Source organism: Galleria mellonella, unplaced genomic scaffold, assembly GCF_026898425.1.
Source record: "Galleria mellonella isolate WM207_F2 unplaced genomic scaffold, CSIRO_AGI_GalMel_v1 utg132, whole genome shotgun sequence".
Classification (NCBI taxonomy): Eukaryota; Metazoa; Arthropoda; class Insecta; order Lepidoptera; family Pyralidae; genus Galleria; species Galleria mellonella.
Genome location: NW_026441989.1, coordinates 5,199,798 through 5,214,474, shown reverse-complemented (window position 1 = coordinate 5,214,474; position 14,677 = coordinate 5,199,798). Strand labels below are relative to the sequence as shown.

The following is a 14,677-nucleotide window of genomic DNA, read 5'->3' as shown; positions in this document are numbered from 1 at the left end:
TAATTAAATAAGGCAGAATCAAAGTATCCTGCAATTTAAAAAGAAGTTTGGTATTGCAGGCGTTCATAGGCTACGGTAACCGCTTACCATCAGGTGGGCCGTATGCTTGTTTGGCACCTCAGTGGTATAAAAAAAAGAAGTGCTAACTATTGTGTGGACTATCAAGCATTTTAGGCAATTCAAACAAATTTTAAACTACCTGTTTATATATTTAGTAACAAAGAACCTAATAATAGATTGACCAGTTTAAATCATGTTTAAAGGAATACGACTTTGACATTGAACGTAGATATGATTCAAAAAATGTCGCAATGGACGCATTATCGAGAATGGGAAAGACCTGAATGCGGCCCCCACCCGTCCTACAAAAGAATGTACATGAAATCATATCCTATATTTATTGTAAATCATAAAAACAATAATTTTACATTTTATTTCAAAGTTTCTTTATAATAATATGCTGTTTCAGAGAATTACCTAAATATTATTTGCAAATACACACTCTAGCAATACGTATTTTTTTCAATATTTCTATAATTCATGATACGTTGACATAAAAAAATGATGTTTACATGCCGTTCAATCTGGTATATTTCTATAAATTACGCTTTTACACAAATAGGCACTTTACAATTTTCATTTCCTTTTTTCTACACTTGTAGTAATGAAAATAAAAAAGACGGTACTTAAACATTTATTTTACTGTAGGAACGAGCAAAAGAGAAATATCTTACTCATACTTTCAACTTATGCTTTATCTTCTTCATTATTATATATCTATGATTTTGCTCTACAAAAACCTAGTTCATATATGTATAACGATGGAAGTGTTAATAGGCCAAGTTCTTTGAAACGTGTTCAGTGTGATGCGTATAGTGGTAAACCGTATAATGTCCTTATGCACTTTTTTAGTAACATACAATTTAAAGCGAGGTAGACAAGTGGTCATTAACACAATAGAAGCTCGCAAAGGATTCAGTGGAAGTATGAACAAATTATGATTATTTTTACATGTTGAAACGTAATTTAGTTTTTAGTTAATGTGGGGTCGCTTGTATTATATGTAACATTACTAACAATTCCCTTACAGGTAGGTATTTAATATAAGTACCTATATTAAATAATAATATTGCGTAATATTCAAAAAAATCGGTCAAATGCAAGTACGTCATGTACATGCTAGCAACGTGGTCGCTAGCTTCTGTTACAAACAATATCTTCCTCATGAAATCTTTGCGTTACGATTTCACGTTAGTAACGCGACATATTTCGATTTGCACGAGATTTTTGTTTTATTTATTGTTTACTACTTTACTGTACTACGGATAGAATTGATTATATTTGTGCGCTTAAGAGTAATTAAATGAAAGTCGAAAAACAATGTCTGTAAGAACTTAAAAGTGTAGTTATGGATGTATTTTAAGAGAATAAATTACTAATAATACCTAATAATGTACAAATCTCGTACAAAATGTACCAAAAATACAGAATACGTTAAATATAGCAGAATATTTTTTTTCTCTTGAATATTCATGGTATAGAAAAGACTACGAATATTCGGCAATTCCTTAATAAGTAGGTATGTAGGTATAGATAATCATTAACACATTAAAAACGCATTAATAATATAATAAGATAAAAGTATACATATGAAAAATAACATATTTTACTAATCATCGATGACTTTCATCAGCAATAGACGAACGTTGTGTACGTTCCTTCCGCAGCAAAATAACACAGGCGCATAGCAGTATTAGCAAGACTACAGAAACACCACACATAGCAAAGACACCTCCACGTAATCTGGTTTCACCTAGAAATCAGACAAATTGCAGACATAAGTAAATTTAAGAATATACTTGCTAGTAAACGATAAAGCTCATGGGTAAAACCATAAGAATAAATTGGGTATTTATTTTTCCCTCTACCTCTACATATTCCAATGATAAAAATATTATTATTATTATTATCGCTTATTTCTTCAAGGTTACCATAACCTGTTTGAATTGTGTATTGTGTAAGTATGTAGGTTTATGAAATTACGATTAGGAAAAATAATGCAAAAAGGCATAGAGGTTCAAAAGGACTGCTTCAAATTCAACTTTGAAGTGAACAGTTCGTATCCTTTTTTATCGTCGTCAGTCAGGGAAGCCGACTAGCACCGTTAACATACAGGACAGGTAATATACTTTTTTTTGTTATCAGTGGGACGCTATCAAAAATTTGCCCAGGGGTACCAGGTAGGCAACGGCGTGATCAATGAAATGACGTCGGATCAGCCGCTTGATTTAGGAATAAAATTTTATTTCAATTAATTTTTTCCTTCTCTTACATGAGAATATAATGTTATGCCTTTTCTTTCATTCGTTTCTTACGATAAAGATAAAGGTGTGGTGATAAATACAAACAATTATTCTTAATCGTGGATATGGAGAGTAAAGAGTAGTTAAATATAATCACACATTATTCGTAGATATAATTTAATTTCTACAAACCTTTCTCTGATGTTAACTGTTCTGTGTGTTCAGAGATTGATCGAAGATTATAAAGTTGTGGCAAATATTGTAGCCAAAAAGTTCCATCTTTTTTAGCTCTGAATTTGTCATTATTATTCTCACTATGTTGTATATCATAAATTTGAGCGTCACCAACTTTGTAACGTTTCCATTCATTTTCTATTCCAGGAGATCTAGAATTTGATTACATTCTTAAGTATCGTTTAATAATTTTACACCGTTATTATAACTTTAGACTATAGAATTCTTGTTAATAGTTTTCGTTTTTCATTTATACGTCTGAATGGCTTAAATAAATAAAATTTCCATGTCATGATATTAGTTTAAAGTAGTCTTCGAAACCACTCAAGTGATTTCAATGGAATTTTGTAAATATGTATTGTTTGCTTCAATTTGATATAAATACCTATACAAATATATCTAGTATAGAATAAATAATTTTTACCCCGATAAGAAAATGGTAGTAGCGGGACAGCAACATTACCAGGTCAGTAAGTACCTAAATACCGTTAATTGATATATCATTAAGATAAATCGCCTTGCTTACCCATATTTAATGAAGTTTCCAATATATTGACGAAATATTGATGATACTAGTTTTTCATTTGGTGTACTACGACGACGACCTATTTGCAGCATTAAAGCGTCGCCCAAAAGAGCAATTAAATCTGTTCCATGGATTGCACCTGAAAAAAAATACAACAATTATGTACCTAATGAAACTTTTTTACTCGGTTAATATAAAGTAATTTTTATATTAGTGTATAATTTTAAATTATCCATAGATAACCTACCTGTAAAATTCAATTGTTGACCTTGTAAATCAATGCTAGATGATTGTGAATATCGGTATACATAGAGACGTGATACTCGTCGCGCTAGTCTTGCTGCGACTAATGCATTTCCTGCGTCCCATTTGGCTGTAGATTCGATTCGAGCTAACTTTTCTAATGCCAGAAGAGAATCCATTACATTGTCATTTTTAGTGTATTTTTCCCAATATTCCCAGCGAACTGCATGTGTCAACTGGTTTAAAAAATGTTTAAAAATTTAAAATCAGTTTTTGGTAAAGTATTCGTATATATCTAAGCGTATACTTTACAGAGCCGTAGTAACTTATGCCGACATGGTTTCACTTTGGGTCACCAAGGTTGAGTCACCATAAAAAATTAAAGTGAACAACTTTCCCCAAGAAACATATTTTACAGTACATTGATTACGTGGTATGACATAGTATCAGTAATAAAATATTAATTTCTGGTATGGTTATAATTGAGTACTCAACAATAGATCATATTCACACTATAAAACAAGTAATCCAGAAATGCAGTGAATATAATATTACCTTTTAACTTGCGTTCGTAGATTATAATAAAGCATTCGATTCCTTAAAACACATAAAAATTTGGGAAGCTCTAGAAACACAAGGAGTGGAGAAAAAGTATATTCGACTGATCATCAATATATATAAGAACATGAAAGTAAAAATAAGAACAGAAAGAGATGGTGAATCTTTTCCGATAAAAAGAGGTGATGATCCTTTGTCACCCAAACTATTCTCAGCTGTTCTCGAACACGTGTTTAGATGCCTGGACTGGGAAAACTACGGTTTGATTATCAACGGTGTGCGATTAAACCACTTAAGGTTTGCAGATGATCTAATATTGATTTCCGTTGATCCAAAAAGTTTACAAAAGATGTTGGACCAACTGGTGCATGAAAGTGATAAAGTAGGGCTATCAATGAACACTACGAAAACCAAAATAATGTCAAATTCGGAAAGCATCCCTATAACGGTTAACGGTAAAACAGTGGAATATGTGGAGGAATACACATATCTCGGTCAGATCATATCTCCAAAAGACCTAACAACAAAAGAAATTAACAACAGAGTTACGCTGGCATGGAAAAGATACTGGTCTCTTAAGGAGGTAATGAAAAACCCTCTCATACCACTGAAAGCGAAGAGCAAAATATTTAATTCTTGTATTTTGCCTGTTATGACATATGGATGCCAAACCTGGAGCTTAACTAATCATAACATACATAAGTTAGAAACTTGCCAACACAGTATGGAACGAAGTATACTGAACATCAAATTAAAAGATAAAGTAAAACTGGACACTATAAGGAAGAAAACTGAATTCACGGATGTTACTTACTGTATCAAGAAACTAAAATGGAGGTGGGCAGGACATATAGTTAGAATAAATAAAGAAAAATGGTCTAAGGATATTACAGAGTGGTGTCCGAGACAATATAAAAGAAAAAAAAAGGAGACAGCGTCGTAGATGGGAAGACGATATCAAAAAAATAGCGGGACACACCTGGAAAAGACAAGCGCAGAATCGCATTCAATGGCGAACTCTAGGGGAGGCCTATGCTGGACAGCAAGACAATCTTCACGTACCGGTGTCAAACAAATAACTAAATTATTATAACTATATGGTAAGATTGTTATTAAGGGTATTATTATTATTATTATAATTGAGTACAATGTTTAAATAAATTAGTTAGATACATATTACCGCGCTAAGCAGAATAACACCATAATCCATAGAAAAAGCACCGCATGAGTGGTACTATACGCGTCACAATATACGAGATGATGTTCATGCCTATAGATGATAGTTTACCTCTTTACGTCAGGTGCGTTGTCAGTTTGTTTGCCGTTGTCAATTGAATTATAAAAACTCTCAATTTCATGATATTGGTGAATTCATCTATAATGTATAATACTAATAATATTAATAATTAGTGTAAACAAAAAAAGAAATTAAGTACTTTCATTATGTTCGCGACATTATTTGTATATATCGTAATTTATAGTTGTTAAGTCCTAGTTAATCGTTTTGTATTCTGTTATTTTATATAGATTTGCATAGATTTAAGATAGTGTAAGTTAAATAAAGTATTTCTTTGTGTGTTGTCATTATTACCTACGAATACAAATAGAAATTGTAACAATAAATAGAATTAAGAAATTGTAAATTGCAATACATAAATAAACGCTATAGAGTACCGATCTGAAGAGACACGCGTCTCGTTCATTCTCGCCCCGTCCCGCTCGCGCAGATTCGCTAACGCGAGTTGGAAACGTTATCGTGCGAGCGGGCGGGTATAAAGATAGGCCGCCTCCCGTCGAGCGGCATTCGCTTCCGGGCAGCGACACACTACACTCGAGAAGAAATAGGACAAGAAGAAAAAATACTCTCTTCAGACGGTACCGGAGGCTTCAGAATAGTAATCCCTGTGTTTCACTCCAGCCTGAACCAACGCCCCTACAGTCCACGCTCACCGTGCGGCAGTCCACACCGCTCATCGTGGTCCTTCGAGCCGGATTGCTGGAGGAACACCGTTGGTACATCAAGAAGCCGGATCGCTGGAGGAAGACCATTCTGAAGCCGGATCGCTGAAATGCCGACTACGAGAAACATGAAGTCGTCGCAACAAAAAATCGCCGTCACCGAAGCCACAACGTCCGCCGCCACCACGTCGACTACGGCCGCCGGAACGCTGTCCGTCGCTGCCACGCCGTCCGTTGCTGCCACCACGTCGTCTGCGGCTGTCAGAATGCCTTCTGTCGCTGCCACGTCGTCTACCGCCGCCACCACATCGACTACGAACACGTCCGGCGATACGACGACCACAGGAGCCACGGAGACTACCGAAGCTACAGGAACGACAGAGGAGACAGCAAGGAAGAAGGAACCGAAGCACGGCACGGCACGCACGGTTCGCACCACGGCCTCGTAGAAGAAGAAGGCTCTGGCCAAGGCACGGGAGGAGCTACTTCGAAAGGAGGTGGAATTGGCTGCTGCACGTGTCGCCGCCCTGGAAGCCGAATCAGAGGACGACGAGGAAATAGAAGACGACGACGCTACCGTCAGAAGAGAACGAACGTCGGATTGGGTTCATCGAAGCACGCTAGCACTCACGATGGAGCCGCATGTACCAGAGATAGAAGAAGTCACCGGCAAGCGTCAGGGGTTCGTCCCATCGAGACCCGTTGAAGAGGATTCGAGAGCGCCGCCGCCACAGCCGAGCAGCGACGCACTTCACCGGGACCACGCACGCCACGTTGACCCACATGCCGCCATGCCTACGATAGCAGCAGCGATGCAGTCGATGAAGAAGGAAGAACCGGTGCTGAAGGTGGGCATCGATTGTAATGAGTTTGCGATCGCCATGCAGATGGCCGCTCGCAACATACTGCCCTCCACAGCGTCAAGAGTCACCGAGTTGCCAGTCTTCAATGGATCGTCGAGCGAGTGGTTACCATGGAAGATGGCCTATGAAGAGAGCGCAAGTCAACTCACAGAACAAGAGAACCTAGCAAGACTGCGCAGAAGTTTGAAGGGGGCCGCAAAGGACGCGGCACGCTCCCTATTCGTCGGGTCTACGACCGCAGAAGAAGTAATGAAGATGTTAGCCGCGAGGTTCGGCCGCCCTGGAGCACTCGTCACAGCCGAACTGAACAAACTCCGCGCGCTACCACGACTCTCGGACAACGCAAGAGACGTCTGCCTCTTCGCAAGCAAGGTGCAGAACGTCGTCGCCACGATACGAGCGCTGAACAAGAGCCACTACCTCTACAACGAAGAAATAGTGAGAAACGTCACAGAGAAGATGCCGTCGGTACTACGCTTCAAGTACTACGATTTCGCCAACGACCAACCGGAGGGACAACCGGACCTCATAACACTCTCTCAGTTCCTGCAAAGGACCGCCGCACGATGTGGAAACTTCGCCCCCGCCGAGGAGATACCGTCCGAAGACCGGCGGGAGTCCGCTCCTAGGAAGACGGCGAAGACATACGCGACGCAGGAGAAACCCGCTACACCACCTTGCCCGATGTGTCGACGAGAGGGACACGCTCCATCGGACTGCAAGACGATGAAGGAAGCAGACACATCGGCGAGATGGGAGTTAGCGAAGACTCATAGGCTGTGTTTCCGCTGCCTCAAAGTAAGAAGATTTCGCCACGCCTGCAAAAGCAAGAGATGTGGAGTGGATGAGTGCATGCAGACTCATCACCCTCTGCTGCACACCACGCGACAACAGCCGGAGAATGAAGTAACGACACACGTCGTCGAGGACAAGTCCGCCGCAGTCGCCGCATCGGCAAGGGGAAACGACAAGATCGCGTTCCTGAAGATCCTGCCGATACGAGTCACCGGTCCCACGGGAACGTGCGACACCTACGCGCTACTGGACGACGGGTCGACTTGCACCATCATCGAGACGGCGGTGGCGGAGCGAATCGGTGCTACGGGTCCCCCCGCACCATTCTACATGGAAGGTGTGGCCGGGGCACGGATCAACGCAGCTCAATCGACGCGTGTTCACTTCAAGATCCGCGGGCGGAATTCACAAGAATACACAGTGGGGGCACGGACGATGGACAGACTGCAGTTATCACCGCAGTCGGTACCACGCAGCGTCATCAAGGGCTGTCCACATCTACGAGACATAGAGAGGGAATTGGTCTATGAAGAGGGCAAACCGACGGTACTGCTGGGGCAAGACAACTGGCACCTACTGCTGGCCCACGAAGTCAGAAGAGGATCCGACACGCAGCCGGTCGCATCACTCACCGACCTGGGATGGGTACTGCACGGTACGAGTCGCGGCAGGACAAGACAGCAGGTGCACAGAATCAGCCACATAGTGACGACACATGAAGAGGAACAATCGATGGAAGAAATGATGAAGCAACATTTCGCGCTCGAATCGCTGGGGATCGCACCGAAGAGGTCCTACAACGAAGAGGAACGTCGCGCCCTACGCATTTTAGAAGAGAAAACTCGTCCGTTACCGGCGGGAGGATACGAGACGGGGTTATTATGGAAGAAGGACGACCCTGTGCCGCCGGACAACTACGAATCAGCGATGCGACGTCTCCGACCGGTCGAAAGGAATTTCGACAAAAATGAAGAGCAGTGGCCGCGTGAAGATAGTACGAGCGACGATAGTCAAGTGGAAACGGGAGAAGAACGCGTACACAAGCTACAGAACGCGACGCAGTTATCCATAGCATTACCCGATCCGTCACGTTTTTCTAATTGGTTGAAACTTGTTCGCAGTTCAGCACGGGTATTGCAGTTCATCGACCTCCTGCGACCGACCAGTCAACGCTGTACCGCCATCCGAAAGAGGAACAAGAAGAAAGAGAGCGCCGACCCCACTTGGACCCGCACGAAGAAAGTCGATAGAGAGAAGACGAAGATGAAAATCAAGAACAGCAATAGTCCATCTGTGTGTTTCATCCCCATAGACACACACTACCTAGATCGCGCGCGACGGCTATGGATTCGCGCGATGCAACAAGAGGCGTTCGGCAACGAAATCGCAGCATTGAAACATGGAAAACAGCTGCCGTCATCCAGTCGACTCATACAGCTGTCAGTCGTCATAGACAACGACGACATTCTGCGACTTCGATCGAGAATAGCAGCCGCCGCCGATCTGTCAGCCGAGCAACGAGAGCCCCCCATCGTCGACGGAAACCACGTCTGGGTGCGCCTATACATCGCATGGGTGCATCGGAAACTTCACCACGGCGGCTTCGAGATCACCACGAACGAGGTGCGACAACACTTGTGGGTGTTGCGCCTACGACACGCCGTCCGCAGTGAACTGAAGAGGTGTCAGCTGTGCCGCCTACGAAGAGCAAGACCGGCGCAGCCATCAACGGGCAACCATCCACAGAGCAGGCTGGCGCATCATCAACGACCGTTCACGTTCACCGGCCTAGACTACTTCGGGCCTATGACCGTGACAGTGGGCCGCACTCACCAGAAACGATACGGAGTGCTCTTCACCTGCCTAACGACGCGCGCAGTCCACCTAGAAATCGCCGGCAGCCTCAGCACGGACTCCGCCATAATGGCCCTGCGGCGCTTCATAAGCCGCAGAGGGTGTCCCACTGAGCTATGGTCCGACCAAGGCACCAACCTCAGAGGTGCTGACGTCGAACTGAAGAAAGCAGCCGAGGAAGCCATCCAAGAAGAGTCATCAGTCCATTTCATCCGGTGGCGCTACATTCCCCCGAGCGCACCCTTCATGGGAGGTGCGTGGGAACGGTTGGTGCGTAGCGTGAAGACCGCACTAGCCGCTACGTTGAACGAGCGGGCCCCCAAGGAAGAGGTCCTCCACACTCTGCTGGTCGAGGTCGAGCACACCCTCAATAGTCGACCGCTAACCCACGTGTCAACATCGGCAGACGACGACAGCGCCCTAACCCCCAATCACTTCATATTGGGCGGTCCATCGCGCGTCCCACTGCCAGGCAGCTTCACAGAGAGCGACGCGGCGGGACACAAGGAGTGGCGTGCCAGCCAGAGGCTAGCTGACTGCTTCTGGAACCGGTGGGTGAAGGAGTACCTACCCGAGTTGCAACACCGGCGGGAGCCCCGAGCTACACACGGAGCCATCAAAATGGACGACCTGGTCCTGATAGCTGATGGGACCTTGCCTCGCAACACGTGGCCGCGAGGCGTGGTGGTGGCGACCTACCCTGGACCAGACGGCGAGGTTCGAGCAGTCGACGTGCGGACGAACAAGGGCATCCTACGGCGACCCACTAAGAAGCTGATCATACTGCCCACACATTATATTATAAATTGATCCCACAGATTTTGTGCACGTTATTATTATTACCAGTATCGACCTTATGCGTAGACACACATTTACGTGCTTAATAATTTAGGTATTATTTTATTATTAATAAAATATAAAATAACAAAATTTATTACCAGCGCTATGGCATCCGTTTGGTGTAAAGAAAATTTTCGTAATATATCTGGTATAGCATTATTGTCTATGTATTCAGATATTTGCGATGAGTTTAATCGTAATAATTGTCGGTAGTTTTCATCTGCAATAAGATAGATAAATTTGATACGGCATTATTTATCAATCAACGACCTTGGAAAAATTTCATCATATGCGCAATACAAACCATTATAGTTTATAAATTCAAGGTCAGTGGCTCCCAAAAGTAGGTCGAGTTCCATGATGGGTTGGTTAACACCCGATAAAGCTGCTGGCAATGATGTTGGTAAATACTGTTCGGACTCTGGCAAAAATTGGTCAGATACTGGTTGCATATATTTGCTCCAACTAGAATTCTATTCATAACAATAAATATTAACGAATAGGTAATTGACTGTTTTTTTGTTTAACTGACTGTAAAGAAATTGATGATTAACAAACTTACGGAATAAAGAGCTACAATATCTGTTATGGAAAGTGTTCGCATACAATTTAGTATTTCTTGATCTGAATTATTATCGCATCCTAAGCGTCGTGCGATTTCACGAGATATTCGTATAGCATCATTAGAATTTACGTTATGTCTGTCGTCCACCACCTTCCAAGGATTCATTTGTGACATTATGATCGCTCTTTGAAACAAACCTGTTAATGAATAATTCATATGTTAGTAGATTAGTTACATTTTGTGCCTGTTGATGTATTTATTCCTTATCTGTTTGATTTTAAATTTTACAATTCAAGCCAGTCAGTAAGTTTAGTCTCAAAATGGTTTAATAATTGGTAACTGTCTTAAAAATTAATACACATTTCTTTTTTCAAATTGCTCCCCTTAGGGATTCTTATTTTTTTATACCACTGAGGTGGCAAATAAGCATACGGCCCACTTGATGGTAAGTGGTTACCGTAGCTTATGAACGCCTGTAATACCAGATGTATTACGCGCGCGTTGCCGACCCTGAAGAAACCTCTTTACCGCCCTTTTAAATATTTCTTAATTATTTTACCTCTACATATTCCAACAACCAGGATATTTTAATGAAATCAATGTAAAAACGAGCAAAACCGCGGTAAAAGCTAGTAAAAAAATGGACTTATATAAAGATACAAGCGGCAGTAAATATATTATTATAATAGTACTTTAGATCAACAAAATGTATAATTATTTATGACAACTCTCGCGGAACTGTGCTCGTTAAATTGTTTACCAATAATCTTTAAATAATTTTATGTATATGGATGATCTGGTGTCAAAAATATCAGGCATTAACTCATCTTTCGATTTATCTAGGAGAGAAAGCTGGTTATATAGACGACACACGCTAAGCAAGGGCTGATAGTGTCATACACAAATATTTTGAGATTGTAAACTAAATGTCTTTAGATTACGCAAATTATAAACGGTATTTATATTCAATGTGCCTAGCATCTCCGGGGATACTACAATTGAGTGAATTATTTTGTGCAAAAATACTAGATTAGATTCTTATATAATTTCTTATCTTCATTTAGTCTGGTGTAAAGAGGCGTAATGTTGAACATCTTCAATTTTGGATCATATGATTGTAGTGTTCTACCTAAACGCTACCTGTATGCTAATGTTTCAAAGTAAGGGACTACTAACACTAATTCAGCTCTATTCAATTTTTGTCCATAGAAAACAACGATTTTGTATGGAGACGTGTACGCACCCATTCAGCTTTCCGCGTCTATTCTGCTTTCACGGCAACTCAGTATAAAATGAGGATAAATGTGTATTTATCGAACTTAGCGAATGCTATAGAGAGCGTTCAGCGCTGTTCCGCCGCATTCACCGTCGAATACGGCGAAACAGCTCTTTACAGGGATGTTTCGCGACTCCTTGTCGACAAGTTGCGACCTGTATTGTTTCTGGATTGATTTGATTTATTGCGTAATCAATATGTACGCAAGGATTAAAGAATGCAGACGTATTTTATAGTAATTATAATTATTTAATTTTTACGAAATGCAGCATATTCAACGTCGTACGCAGTAGACAAACGTTTCAGCGGAGATAGCACGCTATGACGGCTTTTCTCATTCTTACGACGCTGTACGCGGCTGATAGAAACAGAGCTGTATATGTGTGACTAAAATCGTTCAGCGATACGCGAATGGAGCTGAATAAGTGTGAGTAGTCCCTTACGTATTTGAAATGTTTAATTTTTCTTAGAATGCACAATGTAAAAGAGCCATATTCGAGCGAGTATTTCGGACTAGATTATTAAAGAGAGTAGTAGTAGTAGTAGATTTTTTTTTATACAACTTAGCATGGCAAACAATGTGACGGCCCATCTGATGGAAAGTGGTAACCGTCGCCTGTAGACATGAGTAGTACCATGGACATAACAGAGTATACTGTTTCGCCCATGATACTTCCCATGCGTTGCCATTCCTGAGGACTCAGGTGTTATTACTCTGTACCCTGTAAATTCACGCCATATCCCACCCTTCAAACCGAAACATAGCCATGCAAACCCAACTGCTTTACGGTTGAAACACGAATGGGACGGAGGTACCCAAGCAAACAACTTTTGTACAAAAGAATACGGGATAAAATCTAAATCACTAGCATCGTCTATGAAACAAAGTTTTTGCTGAAGAAAACGAAATATGTGTCGAAATACGACAAAAAATAAATGATTTCGATTTCATCTGTCTAAATAAATATATGACTCCCTTTTTTTAGTATTAACGACGAAATAAATAGTTATGTATTTGTATTTAGAAAATCATTTTACCAACTGTACGAGGTGAAGCAATGTGATGTAGAACACTTTCAGCGCCAGCAGAGTGTCCTATAAGAGTGATCGCAGTGGGGTCACCACCGAAGGCTGCTATATTGTCATGTATCCATAGCAAAGCCAGATACTGGTCCAAAAGAGCGAGATTTCCACGCGCGGATATAGAGCCTAGTGTAAAAAAACTTAATAAATGTAACCGGTAAGCAACCGTAACAACAACAATGCCTTCCGCTGCCAATTCTTGACAAGGCAATGAGATTCCTCCTTGTATCCATGATTCACTATACAATATAATTACTACAGGCAGCGACTTCCCATCTGCACGCTACCTGAAAATATTTGATTTTAGAGTCATAATTCGAGCCATTTTATATTAAATAACATAAATATGTAATAAATAGTCTAACCCGTGGTGTCCATATATTTAAGAACAGACAGTCTTCACTGAACTTATCACTCTCGTTATCTCCAAATTGAGGACAATGTGGAGGAATGCGATGTGCAAAAAATGTTCTTCTCCAACCATTATGACGTTCTGGTGCCTATAAATATATAATAACATAATAATTTTTATTATAAATCCAACTATTATAAACATGGAAATTTGTAAAAATATTTGGCTATTTAGATGTTTGAATGTTTGTTACTCAGTTACGCTTGAACGGCTGAATAGATTCGAATGAAATTTGACATATGTAGGTTTATAGGTAGATTTTGTCTTAACTTTATGTAGTGATGCACAAGGAAAAAGCTAATAAAATGTAGTGTAAAAACAGCCAGTATTTCATAAATAATTGCATAATTTGATCAAAAATTTGTGCTTTTGTGTAAATCTCAAACAATATTCTGAGAACGAATGAAAACTTACAGAAAACCTGTATCTCCCTATAGGCGGAGTGGCATAAGGTACTCCAAAAAATATTTCAACAGGAGTCGGCGCATCCTCTGTATATACTTTTATCTGAAAACATAGTATTCCAAATTGCATACCTATATGTATATAACTAGTTTTAATAACGAAAAGAGTGATCTTACTTACCCCAACAATTCGGCCTTGTGGTAAAATTGCCACGGGATCTTGAGTTAACACGTATGTTATGGTTAAAGTCCATAATATTATGAGCAGATTGTTAAATAAGCATATAAATACAAATCCCATATTTTTATTCAAAAGGGTAATTTATTAAAAAATCTTTAGAAATTATTACATTAGTAAGTAAATTTAGTTGCTTTTAATATACACAACGCAGTGACACTTGTACTAACTACACTAGTACACAGGACCTTTATGAGTTGAAACTGGTGCTTTTCCATTATATTTCGATGAACATTCGACACAATAAAAATTAGATCGTACAATGATTACGCTCTAGTCCATGACGAGAGCACCGTAACGATGGGGACTATTGTTCTAAAATCAGCGTATTCCACATGACAGACTTTTATTAAAAATTTGATTTACTTTATTTGTGAAAAATAAAATATAATATCCATGAAATATGTATATTTAAATAGGTAAGTATAATTTGATAAAACATTACAATTTAAATTTAAAATTTTACAAAATCGTAGTACAGTAAACGCATTCTGCGTTTCACTAAAAGAATAGATAAATAGCTG

General features: G+C 40.5%; 1 protein-coding gene across 1 annotated transcript; it reads right to left on the bottom strand.

The window, feature by feature from the left end:
- Positions 1–1,613: 1,613 nt before the first annotated feature.
- Positions 1,614–14,221, bottom strand: LOC113518572 (carboxylesterase 4A). The gene is made up of 11 exons (XM_052903059.1): positions 14,097–14,221; positions 13,926–14,018; positions 13,465–13,599; positions 13,055–13,382; positions 10,738–10,937; positions 10,480–10,648; positions 10,274–10,395; positions 3,311–3,542; positions 3,064–3,202; positions 2,496–2,689; positions 1,614–1,813 (listed from the first exon to the last, which is right to left on the bottom strand). The coding sequence occupies exons 1-11, from the start codon at positions 14,214–14,216 to the stop codon at positions 1,674–1,676; spliced, it is 1,872 nt and encodes a 623-aa protein (XP_052759019.1). The 5' UTR covers positions 14,217–14,221; the 3' UTR covers positions 1,614–1,673.
- Positions 14,222–14,677: the final 456 nt, after the last annotated feature.